We start from the raw sequence: 27426 nt of genomic DNA, 5'->3' as shown, positions 1-27426 counted from the left end.
CTGATTTAGGTGAACCTTGTATATTGAGTTGTTTAGACCTACTACATTCTTATGGATTTTTGTCCACTTGATGTTTCAACTATTGAGGTATATGCCCCTTTATGGGATTCATCCATTGCTCCTCTTTTTTTTTCTGGTTTAATATGTTCTTTTATTATTTTGTCTTTAAAAAATATATGTTATTATTGGGATTTAATTAATATGTAATTCCATAGTTTGATCACATCAAATAGAATTGTACAGTTGCTACCACAATCAGTTTCCAGTATATAGTTTCTTTTTTAAAAAAATCACTTTATTAGGGGCTCATACGACTCTTTTTACAATCCGTACATACATCATTTCTGTCTAGCACATTCGTACATATGTTGCCATCATCATTCTCAAAACACCTGCTTTCATCTTGAGCCCTTGGTATCAGCTCCTCATTTTCCCCCGCTCTCTCCTCCCCCTGAACCCTTGATAATTTATAAATAATTATTGTTCTATCATATCTTATACCATCCGACGTCTCCCTCACCCAGTTATCCACTGTCCGTCCTCCAGGGAGGAGGTTACATGTAGACTTTGTCATCTGTTTCCCCTTTCTCCCTCACCCTCCCTCCACCTTCCCGATATCGCCACTCCCACCACTGTTCCTGAGGGGCTCATCTGTCCAGGATTCCCCATATTTTCAGTTCCTATCCGTGCTAGTGTACATCTTCTGGTCTAGCCGGTTATGTAAGGTAGAATTGGGCTCATGATAGTGGGGGGGAGGAAGCATTAAAGAACGAGAGGAAAATTGTATCTTTAATCGTTGCTACACTGTACTCTGATTTATCACCTCCCACAGCCCTTCTGCAAGGGGATGTCCAATTTCCCCCAGATGGGCCCTATCTCCCCACTCTGCACTCCCCCTCATTCACAATGCTATGATTTTTTTTTGCTCCTCTTATTCACTATGTTTATGTGTTTTTAAATAGCTATGTTAAGAAGCCCTGGTGGTGTAGTGGTTATGAGTTGGGCTGTATATTAGTCTGGGTTGACTAAGACAGAAATCCAGGAAAGAGCTTTATATCAAAGAGTAATTGTATATTGAGAAAACATCCCAACCCAGTCCAGATCTAGTCCATAAGTCCAATATTAGTCCATATGCCCACTATCAGTCTATAAAGTCCTCTTTAGACTTCAACACATGCAATGATGCCGAATGCAGGAAGATTACAGTCCAGCAGGTGGAAAGTTTGTGGATCCAGTGACAGTGGAAACATCTCAGCTCTGGTGTGGGTCTCCACATGGCTCCCTCAGCTCCCGGGCTCTGGCTCTATCAGTGTGTCTCCATGTGGCTTTTCAACAGAAATATAAAGCAGAGAGTGTGTCCCACCTCCGGGGAGGAAGACAGGAGTTCCCAGAATCCTCATGAGAAGGTCATGCCCACACAGAAGCATTATTAGCTATGACCTGATTGACAGGCTAGAAACCTCCCCTTCCCAAATTGACAGGAGATTATTATCACAGGCTGCTAACTGCAAAGTCTGCAATTTGAAACTACCAGCTACTCCTTGGGAGAACGATTTGGCTTCCTATTCCCATAAAGAGTTACAGTCTAGGAAACCTACCCTGCCCCATAGAGTCACTAGGAGTCAGTATCCACTTGATGGCAGTTAGATGTTGTTTGTTAAGGACACATTTACATTTAATATGGGTAAGTCTTAATGACTTTCGTTGATTGGTTTTCGAGTGATACAAGTTGGAGATGGAAGTTCGCCCAGACGGGCCTCAGACATGATCAACTAACAACAATCACTCATTGGAAACCCTGCAGAGCACAATTCTCCGCTTATACACATAATTTGCTAAGAATTAAAATTAACTCTATGACAACTGACTGGTTTAATCATGTTTTTCTTAGAGTAATTTCATTTGATTTGTATTCCTGTCGCTTCCCAATAAGCCCTTTTGTTACATACTTTAACTTCCTATAGTAGATGGTGTTGGTCCCCTTGTAGATTCCTTTTACCAGCCTCATTGCCTCTCTTACCCTGTCCACCCCACCAGCTGCTGTGAGTTTTAGCCCCAGGGGCTGGGGCATCTAGGAACCAGTCCCTCCAGAGATACCTGGGAGGGGTGTCCTATTGACTGATAGGTAGGCAACTTGACCCTCCATGTGGGACTGACTTGGTGCAGTTGTGCTTCAGAGTTCCCTCTGATGAAGAGGTTTTACTTAGTACAATAGTTCTCAAAGTGAAAAGCTTATCTAGATAGAATGAATATTCTTTGACTCTCGTTAGCACTGTCATCTTACAGCGCCATTGTCCATTTACTATACCTTGTCAGTAAATACTATACAAATTCAACATTTTTAATGATTAGAAACATAATGGTTATATGAGCTAATTATCATGACAGTGATAGGTGATCTCTTGACCTAATAATGTGTTTTCCTCCTGTTGCATCAGGTTGATGTGTTCTTCTAAAAGCAGAAAGCTATTTTTATTGCTCTGCCTAATAATGAGAAAATGAGCAGCATGGAGAACTGCTATGTATACTTTTCTTAACAGCAGACAACACGATTACTCTGGCATTAGCTATGTTTGGAAACGAGAAGAAATGAGGTGAATATTTTTAATTTAGTAATGACTCTTCAACCTTGATCTGTTTAATACCTAAGTAAGTATATTTGTGGGGGCTTCAAAAAAGTTCATGGGAAAAGTCTGTTATTTTTAGTTGGATTTTCTTTTCCCCACGGACTTTTTGAAATCCCCACATAGGTAGACAGACAGGACAGGCTCCTGGTAAGTCCTGGCAGTCTTGTGTTTCGAAATTGCTAGACCAGGTGCTGGAAGGAAGGATTGATTCTTGCAGCTGTCTTCTCTATAGTTTTAAGGTAAAATTCCACTTGGGAAAAAACCCCAGTTTGTTTTCTTTCTCTTTTAAGGCCTTCAGCTGATTTGAGATTCACCAAGATTATGGAGGACAATCTGCTTTACTTAAGGTCAACTGATTTAAATGAGCCACCCTCACCCCACCCACCTCACCATCCCAACAAGTCTGCCTCTTGGTGACCCCCATCTGTGTCAGAGTACAGCTGTGTTCCACATGGTCTTCAGTGATGACTTTTTTTCCAAGTAGATTGCCAGGCCTTTCTTCCAAGGTATCTATGGGTAGATTCTAACCCTGTGCCTCACCCAGGGACTCATCATCTAAATACTAATCACATGTGGATCCCTTCACAGCAACATCTAGTTGGATGTTTGACCAAATAAGTGCCACAGTTTAGGCAAGCAGACACATAAATTAACCACCACCACAATTTGTAAGCAAACTCTGAATATTTGCCTGGACTTACTGAAAAAGGAAGGATACGTAGAATGAATGGGAGATTTTAAAATAAATAAATTCTCCTTAAAAATTTTGGTTGTGAGTGGGTGTTATTGAGAAGCTTACTTAAAAAAAATTTATTGGGGGCTCATAGAATTCTTATCACAATTCATACATACACCCATAGTGTCAAGTACATGTGTGCATTTGTTGCCACCATCATTCTCAAAATACTTGATTTCTATCTGAGCCTTTCATATCAGCTCTTCATTCCTACGCGCCCCCCCCAGAGTCCTCAATAATTCATAAATTATTATTATTTTGTCATGTCTTACACTGCCTGATGTCTCCCTTCACCACTTTTCTGTTGTCCATCCCCCAGGGAGGGAGAAGATTACTTTTAAGAATATGACTTGAGATAGATTTACTCAAGGATGGTCACAGCAGTAATTTAAGTGCTGTGTCATTGCCATCTCTATTTTTGGCTCACATAAGGAGTTCTTTTAGAACCAGACTGAAGCAGACATCATGCTGTTTGTGTCACATGGCTGACAGTGGGAGGGTCTGGCGTAGTTTATTCTTCCTGTAGAAATAGATTTAAATTCATTTGGGCAGGCAGGTGCCTGTTTTGCAGATCCAAAATGCCCTCTGGACTGAACATGGGCTTCCTGGATAGTTCGTGTAAGTAAGCTAGGCTTCGAGTCTTGTTTGGCCCGATTTATGTATGTGAATGTGTGTGCGCTTGTGTATGCCAGGTTTTCTATTTAGAGTGCAGAGCTCTTAAAGTAGCAGTAGGAAAAGGGATTCTTTGTTTTGTTAGGAAGTAAGATGTAACTTTCAACCTCTGTCAGTGGGTTCTTCCTTGTAGGAAGGTCACTGGTGACTTTATCAGCTCTTCTAGTCATCAGAAGTGCTCTCGGGCAGAGTCCCATGATGAACGGAACGAATGGTGGTTCTCAACAGAATCCTGCCAGCACAGAAATTCTACCAGTTCTTAGGAAGTACAGCTTTGAAGTGTACAGGGAGGTACCTGGGAGTGGGAAGTGAATATGTCACAGAGGTGTGGAGGTTATTGTTCAAGATAGTCAACATCTTGTTGCTTACCATTCTCCATACCGGTTGTAAGAGGGGTAGGGGAGAATTTAGATTTGCCTCTGGATCATAAAAGCTGGTGAACTATATTAGATATTAGCTGATTTCCTTCCAGGTTCTTAAGGAAGTTTTGGTTTTGTTTGCAGATGAAATACTATTTTGAGTGAAATACAAATCAAGGTTTCCTGATGAACTAAATTCAAAACAGAATGCTGCCACCAGACAAAGTTAACTTGATTCTGTTAGACCGCTGACTCGTGAGAGGCAAATCTGAACAATGAAGTCACCGTTTTCTAACAGAAAGCTTGTAAAGCAGACTAAAACTCTGTGGAGTATGAAATCTTTATGATGCAGGCTACCCTTCTCACCATTTCAGAGTATAAATGGCCCTGGAACTGCCTAGGACGCTGGATCCCTTCCAAGCCTGAGGAACAAGCATTGCGTTTTGGCCGAGCACTCTCAATAATATCATGGGATTGCAGTTCAGTGCTGGCTTCAGAGTGTGTAATTTAATTCAATCATGAAAAAAAGAAAAAGAAAATAGTAGTCCAGATATCTTTACAGTCCTGTCTTGTGCCTCACTGACTCTTCCTCCACCAAAAATAAAAAACAAACACCAAAAATAGGACAAGAGAGCAACCAGAACATTTAAAATAAGCATTACAAATAATATTTTACTTTAAGATTTATTAAGAGCTTTTGTATTAAATAAGTTGTTTGAAGCATTTTCCTCTGACAAACAAGATGAAAAATAATTTTGTTTCTAAACTAGTCCCGGCCTCTGAGAGCAGCCAGCATTTTGAAAGATGTCAGACTTGCCTTTGCATTATAATTCCTCCCTTTCCCTAATCTCCTATCTGCTCTGTTCTCTGAAATGTTTTATGTTACGAAATTATGTTTCTCCCTTCTCATACTGAAACAATAAAAAAAACCCCATAGTTTCAATGAAAGTTCTCTGGGATTAAGAGGGAAGTTGTTGATAAGCGCTAAATTCACAGTACAGGGTCTCTGGGTGGTGTAAATGGTTAACACTCTTGCTTAGCTACTAACAAAAGGTTGGCAGCTTGAATTCACCCAGAGGTGCCCTGGAAGAAAGATCTGGTGACCTACTTCTTTAGGATTATAACTATTAAAAATCGTAGGTAGTTCAGTTCTACCCTGACACACAGGGTTACTGTGAATTAGAATCATCTTAATGGCAGTAAGTAGATAGATTCACATTAAAAGGAAAAACCCAACTCACTGCTATCAAGTCAGTTCTGACTCATAGCAACCCTGTATGACAGGGTAGAACTGCCAACTGCTCACATGAGTTTCTGAGATTGTAGCTCTGTGGGAGGAGAAAGCTCTGTCTGTCTCCCTTCCAGTAGCTGGTGATTTTCAAACTCCTGACCTTATGATTAGCAGCCTAACTTGTAGCCACTGTACCACCAGGGTTCCAAAAATTCACACTAAGGTGTTGTAAAATGATGGTCTCTCCAGCAATTTAAGCCCGCTCACCCCTTTAAAATTGTGAAGTAGAATTATCCATACTTTTAACAGAGAGAGTGCTGGTTGCCACCAATGAATATTGGAATAAATTTGGATAATATGACAACATGAAATGAAAATATTACAGCACTTAGGAAAGGTGAGTATGGTGCTTGGAATCAGGCTTCTGTGCTCGCTTTTCATGAGTTTTCTTTGACTACTTTAGCTACCAGGCATTGCTTAGAGAGGTGAGGTACTAGACTGTGGGGAGGATAGACTGTGGGGAGGACAGACTGTAGCAGGCCATTTTCTTAGCAGACAGAATGAGCCCAGACCCCAACTATTAATAAAATCCTGAGCTCCTAGGGCTTAGAGAGTTAGCCCAAACTTCTACGTACCAAAATGAAATAGGAACACAATTTAATCTATAAATTAGCGAAGGTAAACCACAAAATATGGAATATTCTATGACCTCATTATGTATTTTTTTGGCGTCCCTGGGTGGGCACGAATCATTATGTATTTTTATACTATTTTAGAGCACATAGCTATCTAAATAGAGAGAGCCTGGTGGCGTAGTGATTACACTTTGATCTGCGATCCACATGGCTGGCAGTTTGAAACCATCAGTAGCTCTGAAGGAGAAAGACTGGGCTTTCTCCTCCCGTAAACACCTACAGTCTCGGAAACCCACAGGGGTTCGAGTTGAGTCAGCATTCACTCAACTGCTGTAAATTGTTTCAGTGAATTTTTGCCGTAAATACTGTTTAATAAGAGGCTAATCAAGATTCTATTGTGTTTTATCATTATCATGTCATGTCTTTTCTCTTGCTTAGTTTAACCTGTTTTCAGAACCCTCTGGTTAGTCATTAGTTTTATCTACAGATAGTGAGTGCCTTATTTTTCCTGTTGTCTGACTTGGGGCTTGTGGTCAGAATGAAGGATCAGACGCCCCAAGTGCTGTGCCTGGAACTGTTCTGGGGAGCAGTCTTTGCTGGCAGAGTGGTGTCAAGTCTCCTTTGTGTGAGCCAGAATTGGGCGGAGTTTCTTCCCTTGGTCAGATTTGCTCCTGTAGGGCACCGCGCACTAGTGAGTTTGTCTCCAGCTTTCCCTCACCTTTCCTTCAGCCTGAACCCAGTGAGAGTTGAGAGTTCTTAATATATAAAATAACAGCCATGTATGGCCACATGGAGGATCTGTATGAAGTTTATTCATTGTTAAATGAAGCAATGAAACGGACTCTAGTAGTTTCCAGGGTAATCAGCCTTTGGGATCACTGAACCGTACTGCTCTCATTTTACAGATTAGGAAACTCAGCTTTGGAAGGTGATTCACTCAAGGCCATAGTGACAGTCATGGTAAACCAGTGCTTCAGTGACACATGGGGACTTCTAGAACCTGCTATTTTCTCTGGCCTCCAGTAATGCCTACAAAGGAATATACTTAAATTGACTTTCTTTTTGAACATATAGACAGAAGAAGAATAGTATAAACAGTGAGAGATATTTTTTTAAGTAAGCATTTCTCGTTCACAAGGGCGGATTTTCCCATCTTCCTAAATAGCTATATTTGAAAATATAACTATTCTTTTGTTCACAAATTATATAACAAACATTTAAAGGAATTGCTGAATAGTAAGTGATCATTTAAGATTCTGTAAGCGTGGGGTGAAATTCACACATAAATTTATGAAAATTGATTCTGGAACACTTACAGAACCAGTTTCACAAATTATTCTCTTAAGTTATTCTTAAGAGCACTTAGAGAATTTACTATCCTGTACATGTTTTAGAACCTAATAGCCATACAATTGGATAATCTCTTTAGTTTACTGAAAATTGGGACTTTCTAGCTTTTACTTCTAGCATGGCACAAACACAGCCTTTAGAGGACAATTTTCCACATGTAGGATTTGTGTGTGTGTGTATATGTGTATGCATGTTTTAATCATACTGCTATTTATGGGTGGTGGCAAGTAAAGAATAGCCAAACTGTGTTGAGATGCAGATGCTGGTTGTTGGCTGGATACATTCATAACCAAGTGACTTCCCACTCTCCAGCACGGTAACATTTGAAAACCAGTATTTGTGTCTCCCCCCCCCCCTTTTTTTTTTTGGTATTTGCCCCTTTCAAATGGTCCCAATATAGAAGAGGGTTTCGGAAAAAAGTAAGAAAATTCCATTCTTATTTCATTTAATTTCCCCCCACAAACTTTTGAAGCCCTTGGTATAGTAATTATGGTCAAAACCATTAATATTAAATCATTGAATAGTGTTTTGCTTTACATATGAGACTTTTGATGTGCTTTACCTTCTTTGGCTGAATTTATGCTACTGTTCGTATTAATGAACTAGGAAATGTGGGGAAGGTGAGGGATTATAATGGATAAAAAACTGCCCTTTGAGAATCTGCACTCAGATAAATGAGGCTTAAAATATTTTGGTGATTTTATTTGCTTCTGTTTTTCCACAATTAGGAAGAAATTTTGTAAAATTGTATTGAGTATGTATAATACTTACATATTTCTGGGGAAAAGATAAACTTACTGAGCTTTTATTGAATGTTATGGATGGAACAAATGTCCTTCCTTTCTTAATTCCTTTTGATCATGAAGCATAATTAAAAATACTTTAAAAATTTTATTGGGTGGTTTGTAACTCTTAGGACAATCCATACATAACATTCATTGTATAAAGCACATTTGTACGTTTGTTGTCATCATTCTCAAAACATTTTCCTTATACTTGAGCCCTTGGTATCAGCTCCTCATTTTTCCCCTCCCTCTGCGCCCCCCTTCCTCCCTCACCCTTGATAATTTATAAATTATTATTATTTTGTCATATCTTACACTGTCCAACGCCTCCCTTCACCCACTTTTCTGTTGTCCGTCCCCCAGGGAGGTATTATATGTAGATCCTTGTGATCGATTCTCCCTTTCTATACCACCCCCTTCCCTCCACCCTCCCGGTATCGCCACTCTCACCACTGGTCCTCAGGTTCATCTGTCCTGGACTCCTTATGCTTCCATTTCCTGTATGTACCACTGTACATCCTCCAGTCTAGCCAAATTTGTAAGGTAGAATTGGGATCATGATAGTGGGGTCCAGGAAGCATTAACGAACTAGAGGAAAGTTGTATGTTTCATCGGTGTTATCCTGCACCCTGCCTGGGCCCATCTCCTTCCTCCCCGAGACCCTTCTGTAAGGGGATCCCCAGTTGCCTACAGGTGGGCTTTGGGTCGCAACTCCGCACTCTCCCTCATTCACAATGATGTGATTTTTTTGTTCTGGTGATACCTGATCCTATGGACACCTTGTGATTGATCACACAGGATGGTGTACTTCTTCCGTGTGGGCTTTGATGCTTCTCAGCTAGATGGCCACTTGTTTATCTTCAAGTCTTTAATACCCCAAAATGCTATATCTTTTGATAGTCAGGCACCATCAGCTTTCTTCACATTTGCTTATGCACCCATTTGTCTTCAGCAATAGTGTTGGGAAGGTGAGCATCATGGAATGCCAGTTTAATAAAACAAAGTGTTCTTGCATTGAGGGAGTACTTGAGTAGAGGCCCATGTCTATCTACCACCTTAATACTAAACCTATAAATATATGCTCATAGATCTATTTCCCTGTCCTCACATATAAATATATTTACATATATACATGCGTTTATTTAAGACCTCTATAAATGCCCTTTGCCTCCTAAGTGTTTCCTCTATTTCCTTTTACTTTCTTATGGCACTATCATGCTCAGCCTTCATTTAGGTTTCAGTAATTCCTCTGAGTTACATTGCCCTTTATCAAGCCCTACCAGGCTTCCTACACCCTCCTCACCATCGATTTTGGATCACTTGTTAACACCTTCTTTTCTCCCCAACCTCCCCCAACCATGGGTCCTGTTGTTTTCTCCTTCAGCTTACTATCTTGCGTTTCTTATCTAGATAGACCTGCAGAGATAATAATATGCACAAAAAACAAGACAAGAGCAAAACAAAGCAATGACAAAAAAAAAGAAAAGAAAGAAAAGCCTGTAAATACTTCAAGGTCTGTTTGTTGACCTTTAGGAGTGTTTTCTGGTTGAGTGTGATGGGGTGCCATGCCCTGACCCCAAAGTCTATTTTTGGTATTCCCCTGGGACGTCCTTGCTCTGCTCCCCTTGCTGTTCGTATACTTTATTTTTCGTCCATAACCTATCTCAAAGGTTATTTTGTAATAGCTATAGAGATTCTGGGGAAAGGGAAAATATTTTCCTTAATTAGCAGAATTTTTTTTTCCTTTTGAAAACATTTTCCCTGGAAGGGTTTGTGGTGACAGTAACACTTCTAAATGAAAAAGTAGAACATAGAATAGGGCTTCCCAAATTATTTTAAAAAAAGGAAGAACGGTGCTTCCCATCCACATTTGTGTATTCTGAATATAGGTTATAAGTGTCACTGAGCAGTTATGGTTTCTATAGGAATTTTTATTTTAAACATTTTTTCCCAAAAAACTATTCAAATAAGGCATACAAACTTGATACAGGTATATATGGTTCTTAATTTAGCAACAGTCAAATGTTTGTCATAGTATATATGAACACACGTACACATAAACATATAAAATGTTTCAATGCATAGAAAGAACTCAAGAAACACTTAGAAAGCACAGTATTTTCAGGTGTTCAATGAAGGATGTCCTGTTAGCATTAGGAGCTATTGTATTTAACCCAGATTTTAAATCAAATGGAATTTATGGCAGTCCATTCTTGTGCACAGATTGCCTCTGAAGTCTGATGTGTGTATCCACCCAGAGACTGCATGTATTTATAACAGTTGTAACTTAGCATCTTGACTTATCTGACTTCAAAAGGAGGGATGAGAATCTAGATTAGCATAAAGCTTTCCAGTTTTTCACCATTTCTGATGATACCCGTTGTCTTCTTCATACCACTTCCTACTTCTCTGTTGAATTCAGTAATATGTTGCAATGACCACCTAGAACTGACAGACCATACTCACATTATGTGGTTTAATTAGGGAAGCAACAGGCTATAACTTGGGATCAGGATCAACTTGGAAGTAACAGAATACAGTTCAGATGACGGGACACAGTTTGTCAATTAGGACAGCTTCCAACCATGCTAGCTCTCAGCTTTTTCTTGACTGTGCCTACAGCGGCTCAGTGCCTTCTACTGCCAGGCCTCTCTTGGCTTCTGCCCACGTTGGGCAAGTGTTACAGTTCCTTAGCCTGCTGACAAGTATAGAGGCACCCGCTCTGTCAGGAAGCTCCATGCACAAAGGCTCTTCATGGGCTGGCAAGTCCACTGCAGCCATTTTGCCATTCCCTTGATTCTCCCCATCCTGACTGCTGACTCTATTTCTCTGTCCCTGGGTGCTGCTGTGGTCCCACCCTCTATTGTCATTTCATGCTGTTTCCAGTGCTAACTGTCCAGTGTCTAGGAGAGTCTCAACACAGTAGCTCTGGTTTCAAAAGACCTGCTCTACTCAGGTTCTTCTTGACTGTTGTTAAGTCCTCACAACCTATGTAGGATTGATTGGCCCTGATACTCATTTTCAAGCAGGACATGGTCCTCTCAGCCAGACCATGAACTGACCAATCCCCATGTTAGACCACAGTTAATTTTGATTTGGTTAGTACTGCAACTATTTCCCACAAGGTCCATCTAATCCTATAGGGTGGTTTTACATACCTTATTTGCATATAAGACTAACCAATCCCTTAACCAACTGTGGTTCAGCCAATCATTTTTATAGAATTATAAACCCTAAGTAAGGCAAGGAAGGTTATATTTGGGAGATACCTATTGCATTGTACAGGTAAAATTATATTAGCCCTTGTAGAAGAGTCGATTTTTATTAAAATTAGCAGCGCCTATTTATGCTTGAAGCAAAAACTTTATTATCTTTAAAATCTTAAGGAACCTATTAACAGTAGTATAGGAAATTAAACATCACATTTGTTTTTAAGAAAAGGCTCCTGCTCTCAACCCTTTGAACATAATTTCTCATCAGTGGGAATCATCTAGAACAGTGGTTCTCAGCCCCCCCAATCCCATGATCCTTTAATACAGTTCCTCATGTTGTGGAAACCCCCAACCATTAAAATTATGTTCGTTGTGACTTCATAACTACTTTTGCTACTGTTATGAGTCATAATACAAACATCTGATAGGCAGGATGTATTTTTCATTGTTACAGATTGAACATAATTAAAACAGTGATTAATCACAAAAACAATATGTAATTATATATTGTGAAATGTTTATTTCTAATAAAAAATGAAATTTTGTCTTGAAGCATGTGTAGCATGGGTAACAGTCTTCACACTGGGTACTCGAATGTGGGCGTATCTGCATGTGGGCGGACCCGACTGGAGATGGATAAAGGAGCCATCAGAAATATGTTTTCTGATGGTTAGGTGACCCCCATGAGAAGGTCATTGGACCCCCAAGGGGGCTTGAGAACTGCTGATCTAGAATGTGAAAAGACCAACATTAGTCTAGATCAGGAGTTACGGGAGCCCTTTCAAATAAGAAGTTTGATGTGGAAAAAAATCAAAAAACGTTAGGCTCATAGCCATAGGCTCCAATTCATTATTAAACATTTTGAAGATTTTATTTAATAGTCTATTTGAATTGAATACTTAATATAATTTCACATTCAGGTATTTTTCTCTTTAAATTATGTAGCATAAAGATTATGCAATGTTTTCACCAAGTCCCATATGTAAGGACACGCTCTTCTCTAACAGTTCATGTACTGGACAGACATATTTTTTTTCTTTCCAGGCACTTGCATAAAAGAACTAGGATTTGTTCCTGGAAAGGAGCTGTTCAGTCACCCTGGCTGTTTTCTTTCTTTTCTTACTTTGTGCCTGTTTTGTAATTGTGGCAGTGTGGTCATTGGGAAACAAAAAAGGAAAAGAATTATAAAAGTCCTGTATTGGTAACACAGAAGAACAGTGTAAGTTGGAGGAGAGGGGTCTGTCTGTTCACTTGTTCAGTTGTTGGAGAAAGGTTGACAGGAAAACAGAATGAGGAGCGCAGAGAGCTGGGTTATCTTTGCAGAATACCAGTTTCTTAATTTTTAATCTGAAGTTAATAGTCAAAGCTGAAGAAGAGTCACCTAGAAAATACAGAAATTATTTTTAAATGAGCTATAATAAAACCCCAAATAAAAAGTAAAATGAACTACAGAGCTTTCAGTTAAGTCGAATGCCTACTGTATTTAAAGTATAATCACTCACTGCCTTCGAGTCAGTGCTGACTCATAGGGACCCTGTAGGTCAGACATCGTAGAATGGCCCAAGTGAGTGTCCAAGACTGTAACTCTTCATGGGAGTTGAAAGCCTGGTCTTTCTTCCCATGCCGCTGACTGGTGGTTTCAAACTGCTGAGCTTGTGGTTAGCAGCCCAACACATAACCACTAAAATGCCAGGGCTCCTTGTAAAGCACAGTAGAAAACAAAAAAGATGTGCAGAGCATAAACCCATCTTGAACCTTAGCAAAATTTTATTTAAGAACTTGAGCAGGGATTGGGGGCTGGGGGATTGAGCACAAGGTTGAATATATAATACCTCCACCCCACCAAGGGGGACTAATAATAGAAATGTGGGTAAAGGGAGACAATGGACAGTGTAAGATATGAAATAATAATAATAATATATAATTGATCATGGATTAACAAAGGTGAGGGTAGGGAAGGGAGGGAAAAAAGAGGAGCTGATACCAAGGACTCAAGTAGAAAGTAAATGTTTTTAAAATGATGGCAGCATATGTACAAGTGTGCTTAATGAAATTGAGTTATGGATTGTATAAGATCTATAAGATCCCCCCAATAAAATGATTAATAAAAATGAAAAGAATTTGAGCTGCAAAGAAAGTAAAAAGACTGTCACTATCAGTTGGGATTCTTCACTTTACAAGCAGTGCTAAAAGATTGACTAAATTAGGCAAAAGAAAGATTTTTTGAAAGGTCATTCACTTAAGATTGAGGAAGAAAACAACCAGGGGACTGAACAGCTACCACAGGTGGACCTTCTCTCCAGGGTGTCCTGTCCCAACCATTTCCTTGCAGTGTCTTCTGATCAGCCCACCTCTAGTCCTGTGCCTAACCCTTTGGGGGTAGGGATTGAGTGAAAGAAGGAGTAAAGCGGGAAGGGAGAATACATTTCTAGGCAGTCGTATTAGTCTTTTTACTAGACAACGTAAGGAGTCTCTATTAGACTCCTTGAAGGCAGAGATTGTATATATCTTTTCTTGCTTCCTGCTATACATGCCCATTTCTGTATGGGAGAAAGATAAGGCTGTCCCCATAAAGATCTACAGTCTTGGAAACCTTAAATTGACTCGATTGCAGTGGGTTTGGTTTTTGTTGGGGTTATTGTGCTTTGCAAGGACCCTTAATGGTGCTGTGGGTTAGACCCTGGGCGGTTAGCCACAGCGAATTGGTGATTCACACCCAGTAGCCATTCCGCAGGAGAAAGATGCGGCTGTCTGTGCCTGTAGAGATTTCCAGTCTTGGAAACCCTACATAGACTTGAGATGTCTCGAAATAGACTTGGTGGTAATGGGCTTGGGTTTGAGGGTTTAAAATTGATAGGCGATCAGTTTATTGAAAACTCTACCTCTTTTCACAACATTTCCTCCCTGTATTTTATAAGCTACTCACTTACACCTGTGCTTAGAATAGATTATAACTTCAGATTCTGTTTAAAAATTAAGTATTCTGTAAAGATGTTGAAGTATATGACCAACCACGGAAAGAGAGCATCTCCTTTAGCTGATTTAGGGAGCAAGTCTTTTTTTCTTGTTAACAGGGCTAGGTGTTGTAGTTTGGTTCTCAGGGCTAAACCCAAGTGATTTTTGAGGAATCCGCATTTACTTTAATAGCTAAGGCCCATGCCAATTGTCTTTGATCAAGAAAGGTGACACCACTTACCTTTCAGTAGTGCAACTTTCTTAATAGGAACGTAATCTGTTATGACCTGTCTGCGTAGTCTTTAAAAAATTATTCTGGAGTTCAGAAACAAGCAACCAAATCAATGTGAAGTGGTGGGGGGGTATAGTAGAGACCCAAAACCCACCTGTAAGATAATTGGACAGCTCCTCTCAGAAGGGTCACACAGAAAGGACGGTAAATCCAGGATGTGGTATGGCACTGATGAACCACATAGCTATCCTCTAGTTTAGTGGTTCTCAAACTTCCTAATGCCGTGACCCTTTAAATATAGCTCCTCATGTTGAGGTGACCCCCAGCCATAAAGTTATTTTCGTTGCTACTTCATAACTGTAATTTTGCTACTGTAATGAATGGGGCGACCCCGTGAAAGGGTTGTTCAACCCCCAGAGGGGTCGTGACCCACAGGTTGAGAACTGCTGCTCTAGTTCTTTAATATTTCCTCCCCTTACTATTATGTTTTTTTTAACCTCAATTAATCTTGTTAGATTTGCATAGGTTCATTTGTGTATTTAAGATCGTTTGGTACATGAAAGTCAAGATCGATAACTCTTCAGAAGAAAAGCAGGAGTAAATGGTTCCCTGAGGGGGAGCAGACAGGGGTGGGGAAATGGGAAGCTATTAGCATTGATGACTGTATAATCCCACTCAATAGGAGCAAACAGCAGAATTGTACGTGAATGGATATCTTGAATTGTGTAAGATAGGTCCCCCCCCCAAAAAAATTAATATAGAGAGGAAAAAAAAGAAAAAGGGTTCCTGGGGGGTGTGGTGGGAGAGTGAGGGGAATAAAGGGAAGCTGACATCAAGTTCAAGGAAAAGAAACAGTTTTGAAACTGATTGTGATAGCAATTGTACAATACTGCTTGATGTGATTGAAATATAGAATGTTATGATATCTGAGAGCTCCCAATAAAATGATTTTTAAAAATTATTCTGGGACAGTTTATTTGGAAAGGATTATATAGGGAATCTCAAACTCATGGCCATTGAGTCATTTCCAACTCAACAGTGACCCTATAGCTCTGGTGGCGTGGTGGGTTATGTATTGGGCTGCTAGATTCAAGGTCAGCAGTTTGAAACGACCAGCTACTTGTCAGGAGAAAGATGAAACTTTCTGTTCCCATCAAGAGTTATACTCTTGGAAGTCCTGGGCCAGTTCTACCCTGTCCTGTAGGGCCATAATTGGTCAAAATGGACTTGATGGCAGTTTTGTTTTTAAATAATTGAAAAAGTCTGGGAATTGACATCAAAATATCTTGATTAGGTCTTTGAATGTCTGTTGACTATTTCTATTTGCACTTCGTTTTCATAATTTATGAAAAGGGCAGAATGGCACATGCTCTGCTTACCTCCCAGAGATGATGGATCCTTTCTAGGTCCTAATTTTATCATTGTGAAGGGAGGAAACATCTTATAGCTTTAACATTTTAGGTTTTGGGCTTTTTCATTTGTTCAAAACAGTCAAGGAGTTTCTAGGAATGTTTTTCTCTTTGCACTGCTTCTCACGCGCCATCTTTTCTCTTATGTAAACAGGCGTTTGCAGTGGTGCAGAATGGCTGACCTCAGTCTTGTAGATGCACTCACGGAGCCAACTCCAGAAATTGAGGGAGAGATAAAGCGGGACTTTATCGCCACCTTGGAGGCAGAGGCCTTTGATGATGTTGTGGGAGAAACTGTTGGAAAAACAGACTATATTCCTCTCCTGGATGTTGATGAAAACACTGGGGACTCAGATTTGAAGAAGAAACCGTGCTCAGATACTAGCCCAGTTGAAGGTAAGTGTTTCAAGCCTTACTGTATAGATACAGTCTTGCTCTGTTCAGAAACTAGATTAGGGATTATTCTTTAGGCTATACTCTTGGGAAACTTGAGGAAACTGGGTTGACTTTAAAAAAATGTAATAGTGTTCTTTAAATTTCAAGTCTCATCACTCTATTTAAGTGTGTGTTTTTGAAGCTGTCGATAAATTTATTCTAAATCTTGAAAAAATATATACAGGAATAGGTTCTTATAATATATTGACTGTTCAATTTGATCTTTCTAGACCAGTGGCTCTCAACCTTCCTAATGCCATGACCCTTTAATACAGTTCTTCATGTTGTGTTGACCCTGCCCCCCCACCATAAAATTATTTTCGTTGTGACTTTATAACTAATTTTGCTACTGTTATGAATCGAGCAACCCCTGTGAATGGATCGTTCGCTCCCCAAAGGGGTCGTGACTCACAGGTTGAGAACTACTGTTCTAGACATTTTATGTACAGCCATATGCCATATTTTAAATTTTATTTTAAAAAATATGCTGTAATTATTTTGCCATTTATTCCTTTCAGTTAATAATGTGTCTAGAGAGCTATTTTAAATGATCCCAGCTGCATCAGTGCCCTGAATTACTTAGTAGTATTCTGTGTATGTAATATAATATTGTCATTATGTTCAATTTTAACCTATGTCTGCAGTAATCTATTATCTAGTGCACTCTGTATGAAGGCAAGACTGTCATCCATAGCCTTCTCTAAACCGGGTGCTCAGAAATTGAGCTCTAATACAGTTCCCTCCTCTGCTCTTGGATTTTATTATTTAAATAATATGTGTGGACAAAGCTGTCACCTCACTTAGATGGCTGTTTGTTTTAAGATCTCAGGCATGATTCTTTCTGATAGCCAGGTACCATCCGATTTCTTCGCCATCCTGTGCCATAGGGTCCATATCTTCAGGAAACACTTCCATGAGGGCAAGGATTGAGCTCGGTCAACATGGCAAGAAGTAACTGTTCTTAGATTATGGTTTATGACTAAGCGGGAGCTCAAAATCCATTTGTATATCTAAAGTATATATACCAGTTCCACTTTAGAGTTAGCATTATCAGCTTGTTGAAAAATAGTTTAAGTAACCTCTTTGTGACATATGATAATTCTAATAATAGTATCACTTATTGACCTAGTGGTGTAGATTTTAAAGTACTATTAAGTAAAGGAAATTATACATATATAGGAAAGCTTTTTCTCCTACCGGGGTAGGTACGTAAAAAATTATCGTTACAAAATATGTTTAAATATGTCTGTGCAATTAGTGGATTACTGCAAACAAGTTCTCTTGGTAATACACTTATCTTAATTTTATCAAGGTGTTTGTTTGGGGGAGCCGGGGAAAGTCTAAACCAAACAGTGACTGCTGACAGAATGTGCTAAGCTAGTTCAATTCAAGGCAAAGAGATCTACTTCGAAGGTTATAGGGACTGTTGTTTTGAATTCCAAAGAGGCCATCTTGATGGATTTTCTTGAAGGACATAGAATGATCATGTGGGCTTATTGTGAAGAAATAAGTATTAAGAAAATTGCATTGGTGAGCAGAAGGCCAGGAAAGTTGCTCTAAGAAATTTATTCCTATCACAACAGTGTACTTCCTCTTTCTTCAAGGGTGGCCCTATTAGGATTTCCTCAGTAAACTTTTAACTTATGTACCCTCTGTACCTTCAGATTCCCTTTTTAAGAATAAAACTCAGGGGAGCAGGGAGGGAGGTGGGGGGAAAGGAAAATGAACTGATTCCAGGAACCCAAGTGGAAGGAGAACTTTGAGAATGATGAGGGCAATGAATGTGTAAGGGTGCTTTACTCAATTGATGTATTTATGGATTGTCATAAGAGTTGTGTAAGCGCCAATAAAATGATTTAAAAAAGGAATAAAACTCAGGATTTGAAAGGAACAGGATTTCAGTGACAAAGTGTAGAGAGTTGGGAAAGAGGAGGAACGGGAATGGGAAACACCATGAGAAAGGGGTAAGTGGTGGCACACTGAGGGCACTGCAATGGGCGAGTTGGAATAAAATGTGTATGAATTGTTGAGTGTAAAGCTGCTAGCTGTTCTGTAAAACCTTCACCTAGTTCACAACAACAAGTTAAAAAATAAAGTAAACGGAACAATTTGAATTGGTTTTGTTTTGATGGAACGCGTTAAAATGATCATGGTGTTTTTTGGTCTCCAGTTTCCTCAACCCGCTAGACCCCCCTATTTCCCACTCTCCCATAACCACATCATTGTGGCTCTATCACCATGTTCAAGGTATGCCCGGCCCAGGATTCCTTCCAGAAAAAAGTTCTAGAGGTACTCATTAGCTTCATCAACACAGCCTACTGGAACAGTAGCTCAAGACTCATGAACCTGCAAAGTATGGACTTGCTTTACATCTTCCTGGTGCTCACTGTACACTCCAAGGGCTTCAAAACCTTCTACTGCGACCACCACCTACCCATGGCCATGAACCTCACCAGAATGTCCAAAAGACATAAATGTGCTGGCAATGAAGACACTATTACACGAAGGGTGGAAGATAATAGCGATACCTTGGCACTAGTATTGGAGGCACTAAATCAAGAAAAAGTTTTGGACTATGAAATGAAGTCAGTAGATGTGGAGCAACTTAGAATTCCAGAACAGAAGTACAGCTGTGTAGAAAAGATGCTTCTGGTGAATTTCCAGGTATCTGCTGAGATCTTAGTCATCTTAAGAGATACTATTGTCATTTCTTGTGCAAAAATGGAAGTTTTCTATAAATGGAGAACTTGGAAAGGAAAACATTGAGTTGTCATAAACAGGTCATGTTTCTAAAGAGAGGGGGAAGCTGTTACTATGAATGAACCAGTTTAGCTAACTTTTGCATGTAGGCATCTGAACTTAACCAAAGCCACTCCATTCTCTCCTGTAAGAAACTCAGTAGAGTTTAACATGACAGATATGGGACACTTAAAAAGCACCATGTGGCTCCCAAGATTGAGAATATAGAAGGTTCTTCATCACATTTAAAATCCAAAAAAATGAAACAAAGCTCTGTGAGAGCTGCTTCTCAGAAGCCAGCATGTACCTAAGTCCTTCTGTCACCAGATCTTTACCACTGAGTACATATGTAGATACTGTTTTTTGTAATAGTCTACTTTCCCACTCTTCTAAAATTTGTTTAAAGAATAAGTCCAAAGTCAAATCTGTTAACCTAAAAATGCTTTTTTGCCTTACCTAGAAGTTATTTTCATGCTTTTTATGACAAAACATCTTTTTTAAAAAAAAATCATTTTATTGGAAGTACTTACAGATAATATAACAATCTATAATTCAGTTCAATCAAGCATAATATTACAGTTGCTACCACCATAAATTTCAAAGCATTTTCTTCTTGAACTCTTTGATATCAGCTCTCCTTTATCCACCCACCACTCACCCCACCCCACCCCTCAGGAACCTCTATTGTTATATACTATATTATGTATTTATTTTTTGGCTACATCTTACACCATCCAACACCATTCAGTGTATCAGTTCACCTGCAATTCTGTTATTCGCTCCCCTAGGGTGGGGTTATACAGTCATCATTGCTATCAGCTACCCCTTTTCCCTCTTGCCTATTTCCACTACCCTTAGGGAATCATAATTCTCATTACTGTTTCTGAAGGGTTATCTATCTAAAAGATCCTAACTGGGTACTATATTTAAAACTTTTCAATTTAAATAAAATTATCCACGTTTCAAATGTGACCCTCCCCCTTACCTCCCTCCTCCCTTCCCAGAAAAGATGTCAACACAGCAGTTTTTACATGGGGTTTAATGAAAAGAGTAGACCCCTTTAGAGAAAGGTTAGAAAGGTGGAGACGACACCTTCAGAGGTGTTTAGACCCCCACTGGAGGATATGTGATGAAATAGTAGACTCACATTCTGAATTTTCTGTTTTATAAAGGTTTCAGTGATATTGTAGCATTACGTTTTCACCTAATTTCTTATATGATCCTGTGTTAGTCTGAGTAGACTAGAGAAATAAATTCATAGAGACACTCATGTGTATAAGAAAGAGCTTTATATACAGGAGCAGTTGAATATTGAGAAAACATCCCAGCCCAGTCCAGATCAAGTCCATAAATCCAATATAAGCCCATAAGTCCAATACCAATCTCTAAAGTCCTCTTAAGACTCATGAAACATATGCAGTGACGCCGAATGCAGGAAGATCACAGGGCAGTGGATGGAAAGTCTTGTGGATCCATCTCAGCTCTGGCAAGGGTCTTTAAGTGGCTCCCCCAGCTCAGGGCACTAACAACATTGTAGCTCCATGTGTATTGTCAGCTGGAATGTCTCCCAGGGAGTGTGCATTTGTCCTGCCTCCAATGAGCTCTTTATCTCCTTAGTGCCTCCAAATAGGTCATCAAGCTGCAACCTGCAACAAGATAAGCACCACCCCAGCACTCTTAAGTCTCAAAATGACAACAGATTATGTAACTACCACAGATCCCATGAGTTTTTATGCATTTTTGATGAATCTATTACAATTGTTATTATTGAAGCCCAAATTGTTGCATCTTTGGCAAGTGGGAGGCTCTTGAGTCATTTAACTCTATTGTTTTTTTTTATAGATTCTTTGCTATCAGTGGCATAATGGTTGCTCATTGGGCTACAGTTTACAAAGCCAGCAGTTCAAAACATCTGTCAGCTCCTCTGGAGAAACATGGGGCTTTCTACTCCTGTAAACAGTCACAGGAGCAGTTCTCCCCTGTCCTATAGGGATCACTCTGAGTCAACATTGACTCCATGGCAGTGCATTTGTTTTTGGTTTGGGTTTAGTTTGCTATCAGTATGACAAAATGTTGCTGCCTCAGGCTTGTAATCGGTGATTTATCCAAAAAACTTTTTTAAACTGTGAAGTGATAGTTTAAGTTACAATGTGAATACTGAGGATGCTTGTTGCTATTGAGTTTGTTTTATCTTTGAATTGCATCTAAAATGACTGATAACTTTGGGAAACAATCCTCAAACAGTTTCAGAACATCGATACTGTCCTATTTACTTACGTTTTTTTTTTTTTTTAAACTTTCTAATCATTGTTCTCAGCTCCATAGGGCCTACTTCTGGAAAGGAAAGCAAAAGCTTTCTCTTATACAAAGCAATCCTACTGTGACTCTTGTTCATTCAAATGAACATCTAGCATATTAGTGACTGTCAGAAAGAGATAGCAATGGTTAGAGAAGTAACTTTTTTGTACTGCATACACTTAGATAGTTCTCCATGTGAAGTTGAGAATTTACCTTCTCAGTATGTCAGTATGTTTTTGTTTTGTTTTTAATGGAAAGAGCTTGTTTCTATAGGTTGTTTTAACCTGGAACAGTAGTTCTAAAAATATGGTCCCTGGGCCAGCTACATCAGCAACTCTGGGGAGCTTGTTTGAAATGCATTTATTAGACCCACCCCAGACTTACAGAATCTTATAGAACCACTACTCTGAGGAGGGAGCCCTTCCAGGAGACTTAGATCCATGTACCTTTGATTCATAAATCAATCCTGGAAATGACGAGAATTAACAATTGCAGATTGTCTCTTGCTCAGCAGAACTCGACCTTTTTATTGCAGAGCATCACAACCAACTCACTTGGCCGCCAGAGGGCAATGTTGGCATAGGTATGCCCTCTGATGTGCAGGAGCCTGTCCTTGCTTTGAGATGCTTCTGAGTCCTCCCCACTTTTCCCAAAGCAAGCTATGGCAGTGTCTTCCTTAAGCACACATCCCTTACAGTTTCTCATGCCTTCCCTCTTCTGCCAGCTGTGGGATTCTACAGTCTTATAAGGGAGGCCACGAGAGCATGGAGAAGAGTGGCCTGAAGATAAGAACATTTTGTTTGGGGACTCAAAGAAGGCAGTACAGCATCTTTTGCATCTAGGACTTGCCAGTAATAACCAGCATTCTGTTGATTAAGATTCAGCCAGTCTTCTCTGACAGAGCAATATGCAAGCTTTTTTACTACTCAAATATAATTGTTTTTATATTGTAATATTTTTATTCTTATCTTCTGGACTTAAATTTTCAGACTGATAAGTGTCATGTCCATGGCAGAATCTCAACCTCTCTTTTATACCTTTTTTTTTTTTAGGTATTAAAAAAAGAATTTCTTTAATGTAGGCAAGAGGACGCAAACAATGTAAAAATCAAAAGCTTATCTGGCATGGAATTGACTTTCCTTTCTCTACTTATCAGATGGGACTTGGCTTCAATGTGTACATGTTATCCTAAAGGGCCCCAGCCCGCTCATGCAATCATCATGGGGGAGAAGCTGAGGGACAGACCCCTAAAGCAAATCTTTGGGATCCCTCTGGTCAGGGTGGAGCGATTCTTCCAGTCTGCCTCGTCTTACTTCTTTCCCTTCTGCTTCATGTGCACGACGAAATAGTCGTTGCAGGCGATGGTGAGCTCGGTGATGAGGAAAAAGAAACTCTGGAAGCCCACTTTGCCATCTCGGCACTGGTCCAGGTCCTTCATTATTTTGTCCACGGCCAGAGAGTCTTTTTGGTTTTCTAGAAATCCAGGGAACTCCTTCTCCATGAGCACCTGCAGGTCCTCCTTCGTTAAGTAGCATTTGTCCCCAGCAAATTTGTGGAACATGAACATCATTGTTTTCATGGCATGTTCCATTGGAGACGGCATTTTGGCGAGGTCGTCCACGTCCCTGGGGGTAGGAACGTTCCGAATGGCAGATTCCAGGGCGCCCGTCCCCACCCTGGGCTGTGCCCTTCCTCTCCGGTTTGCTTTTAGAAAGCCAGAGGAGCCCTCGACCTGCGGGTGGGGCGCGCTGGCCCAGGCCCAGCTGCGCTGGAAGCGCCTCCTCTTTTATACCCTTTAAGAATCCTTTCCTTTAAAAAAATTAGGGTTCATTGTTTACTTTTATAAGTGTGTCTAGAACAACCTTAGATATGGTAATGTCATCAAGTATTTTGTTTCTTTTAAAAATCATTCTATTGGGGGCTCGTACAACTCTTATCACAATCCATACATACATCCATTGTGTCAAGCACATTTGTACATTTGTTGTCCTCATCATTCTCAAAACATTTGCTTTCTACTTGAGCGCTTGATATCAGCTCATTTTCCCTCTCACTCCCTGTCCCCTGTTCCCTCACGAACCCTTGATAACTTATAAATTATTATTATTTTGTCATGTCTTACACTGTCTGACGTCTTCCTTAACCCGCTTTTCTGTTGTCCGCCCCCTAGGGGGAGGGGGTTATATGTAGATCCTTGTGATCAGTTCCCCCTTTCTATCCCACCTTCCCCTGTCATAAAGTATTTTTATGTAAGACAAAAATAAATGAATTGCTATGTTCTGCTAAGATTGTTTTACTGGTTGATCAGTTTATAGTCATATCAACAAGAATAATAATTGTTACATACAGTACCATACAGTTGAAAAAGTACAGTACTCCCATCTATTATTATTGCATTTGGTCTTCATGATAACTCTGGGAGGTACATATTATCCCATAGTCCAGGAAAGGCTTAAAAGCAAGAGGATTTTGGGTTTGATCATTTGTTAATAGTAACAGGACCATATCTTTGGCCCAGATCTTTTGACTTTAAAATAGCATATGTTCTTTCTATGAAACCAGGACATTTTTATGAACTCATGCTTTATGCTCAATTTAACCTTCAGAGTTAAGGTTTTCAGAAACCAAAGGTAGTTTCTGAAAACTATTACTTAATTAAAAAGGTAGAATTATTAGATATACAAGGGATATGCAAAAAATTTTTAAGGAGGTACACATATAAAGGGGCTCCAAAATTATTATTTTTTAGCCCATTTATTGGGGGCTCGTACAACTCTTACCACAATCCATACATACATCTATTATGTCAAGAACATTTGTACATTTGTTGCCATCATCATTCTCCAAATATTTTCTTTCTACTTGAGCCCTTGGTATTAGCCCCTCATTTTCCCCCTCCCTCCCGAACTCTTGATAATTTATCAAAATTTTTTTTTCATGTCTTCACTGTCCGATGTCTCCCTTCATCCACTTCTCTATTGTCAATCCCCTAGGGAGGGGGTTATACGTAGATCATTGTGATCAGTTCTCTCTCCCCAACATTCCCCTTACCCTCTTGGTATCTCTACTCTCATTATTGGTCCTGAGGGGTTTATCTGTCCTGGATTCCCTGTGTTTCCAGGTCTAATCTATACCAGCTGGGATTTGTAAGGTAGAATTGGGATTATGATAGTGGGGAGGAGGAAGCATTAAAGAACTAGAGGAAAGTTGTATGTTTCATCGATGTTTTTTTAAAAAACATTTTATTAGGGGCTCATACAACTCTTATCACAATCCATACATATACATACATCAATTGTATAAAGCACATCTGTATATTCTTTGCCCTAATCATTTTCTTTTTTTTTTCTTCTCCTCTTTTCTTTTTTTACATTTTTTGTCGATGTTATACTACACCCTGACTGGCTCCTTTCCTCCCTGCGGCCCTTCTGTAAGGGGATGTCCAGTTGCCTACAGATGGGCTTTGGGTCTTCACTCCACACTCCATCTCATTCACAAAGATACGATTTTTTTGTTCTTTGATGCCTGACACCTTGTGATCACACAGGCTGGTGTGAGCTTTGTTGTTTCTCAACTAGATGACCACTTGTTTTATCTTTAAGCCTTTCAGAACCCCAGACGCCATATCTTTTGATAGTTAGGCACCATCAGCTTTCTTCACATTTGCTTATGCACTCACTTTGTCTTCAGTGATTATGTCGGGAAGGTGAGCATCATGGAATGCCAGTTTAATAGAACAAAGTGTTTTTGCACTGCGGGAGTACTTGAGTAGAGACCCAATGTCCATCTGCTACCTTAATACTAAACCTATAATTATGTGCACATAAATCTATTTCCCCATCCTCATATATAAATACATTTACAATGTATTGCCCTTTGTCTCCTAGTTCCTTTCTCTATTTCTTTTTACTTTCCTCTTGTCCCACTATCATGTTCAGTCTTCATTTGGGTTTCAGTGATTCCTCTTCATTACATTGCCCTTGATCAAGCCCTACCAGGCTTCCTACACCCTCCTCGCCATCAATTTTGGATCACTTGTTGTTCCCTTGTCCCAGGTTTTAACACCCACTTCTCTTCCCCCGCCTTTCCCTCTCCCTCGTTCCCCCGGAACCATCTGTCTTGTAGTTTTGCCCTCCAGATTTTTTTATCCCACCTATCTTATCTAGATAGACCTGCAGAGATAATAATATGCACAAAAAACAAGACATAGCAAAACAAACAAACAAAAGAAAACAAAACAACAAAAAATGACAGAAAAATAGAAAAGCCTGTAAATAACTCAAGGTCTTTTTGTTTGACCTTTAGGAGTATTTTCCGGTAAAGTCTGATGGGGTGTCACTCCCTGGCCCCAAAGTTTATTTTTGTATTCCCTGGGCACTGTGTTGCTCTGTTCCCCTTGCTGTTCTGTTGCACGCCCCTTGATGTTTCATCTCAGTGTGGTGGGGTCAGATTGGACACAATTCCCACACAGTGTCTCCAGTGTTGTCCCCTGTTGAGCCATGGGTCAGTGAGGGATGTCTTCTCTCCTAGTGGGGCCTCTCTGTGCTTTGGCTGCTCTGTGGTCCTCTCTGTGCTTTGGCTGCTCTGAGCAGGAATATCATCCTCAGGGCTTGATAGGCCAGGAAGTGTTTCACTCTCTCTTCCTCTATGTTCATTTGCTCCTGTGTGCTTTGATCAGACATGTCCCTCTCCCTGAGCTGTAGCTTCAGTGTGGTCCTCTGAAGTGAATTCTTCTGCTGGGGGTGGGAGGACTATCAACTCACTTAGTTGGGATTGGGGCCGGCCCCTCAGACTCTGTTGGTTCCCTGCTTCATGCCAGTATGTTGCATTCACGTCTTGGGGGACTCTAAAATTTTTCTAGCAAAATGAAATTAAGAGATAATGGAATTTTTTAGGAATTTTTGAAGCCCCCTTGTATATAAAATATCATACCACCAAAGCTAATTTTTACCTTGCTGAAAGCAGTGATTAGTGGTCAAGCATCATCTCACTCCATTAGCAAAGTTTAAAATAGCTACTTAGTTAAAAATTAATGAATAATGCCATTAATATCACACCCAAGTAAAATTTTGCTGGAGATAATTTAAAAACACTTTCAATAGTACATTGACAGCAAACTACTAGAAATTTAAGCTGGATTCAGAAGAGAACAAGGAACTAGGAGTATCATTGTCGACACCAGATGGATCTTGGCCGAAAGCATAGAAAACCACAAAGATGTTTACCTGTGTTTTTTGACTATGTGGAAACATCAGACTCTGTGAATCATAATAAACTATGGAGAATGCTGAGAAGAATATGAATTTAGGACATATTCATGACAGACCAAGAAGCAATCTTTTGAACAGAACAAGAGGAGTCTGTGCAGTTTAAAATCAGGAAAGGGATGCATTGGGGCTGTGCTGTGAAAATAATGTCAAGAGACTGGACTGTATGAAGGAAGGCAGCATCGGGATCGCAGGGTAGATTCATCAACCAGCAGGTGACACCACCTTACCAAGAAGACTTGAAGCAACTAAAGACTGCAGCTTCAGAATGGGTTAGACATCAATTTAAAGAAAATAAAAAATCTTCACAACGGGGCCAATAAAAATAGAATGGGTAAAAATAAATGAATGCATAGAATAGAATGGTAAATAGAGAAACAATAAACCCTCTCTCCTGTCCTGTTGTATTTTTCTCCAGAGCATTATTCCTCGACATACTGTGTGTTTTAGATCTTTCTTAACATTTTTCCCCTTCCCCTGTGGA

General features: G+C 39.8%; 1 protein-coding gene and 2 pseudogenes across 4 annotated transcripts in view; 2 read left to right on the top strand and 1 right to left on the bottom strand.

The window, feature by feature from the left end:
• The window catches only part of MAP4 (microtubule associated protein 4), a 204927-nt gene that overhangs the window by 58587 nt on the left and 118914 nt on the right, over positions 1 to 27426 (top strand). For 3 of the 4 annotated variants that reach the window (XM_075547267.1, XM_075547270.1, XM_075547268.1), the window contains exon 1: positions 16345 to 16599. In XM_075547267.1, the coding sequence (XP_075403382.1) occupies positions 16377 to 16599 (223 nt within the window). In that variant the 5' untranslated portion in view covers positions 16345 to 16376. Of the gene's footprint in view, positions 1 to 16344; positions 16600 to 27426 lie in introns of those variants that run through there. The other variant, XM_075547269.1, reaches the window with a different exon arrangement.
• LOC142444699 (proliferating cell nuclear antigen pseudogene) lies at positions 18877 to 19688 on the top strand (annotated as a pseudogene).
• LOC142445438 (protein S100-A10 pseudogene) lies at positions 22757 to 23278 on the bottom strand (annotated as a pseudogene).

The sequence above is a fragment of the Tenrec ecaudatus genome, chromosome 4 (assembly GCF_050624435.1).
Source record: "Tenrec ecaudatus isolate mTenEca1 chromosome 4, mTenEca1.hap1, whole genome shotgun sequence".
NCBI classification, from domain to species: domain Eukaryota; kingdom Metazoa; phylum Chordata; class Mammalia; order Afrosoricida; family Tenrecidae; genus Tenrec; species Tenrec ecaudatus.
Note: the sequence above shows the minus strand (reverse complement) of the source record. Positions and strands in the feature narration are given on the sequence as shown.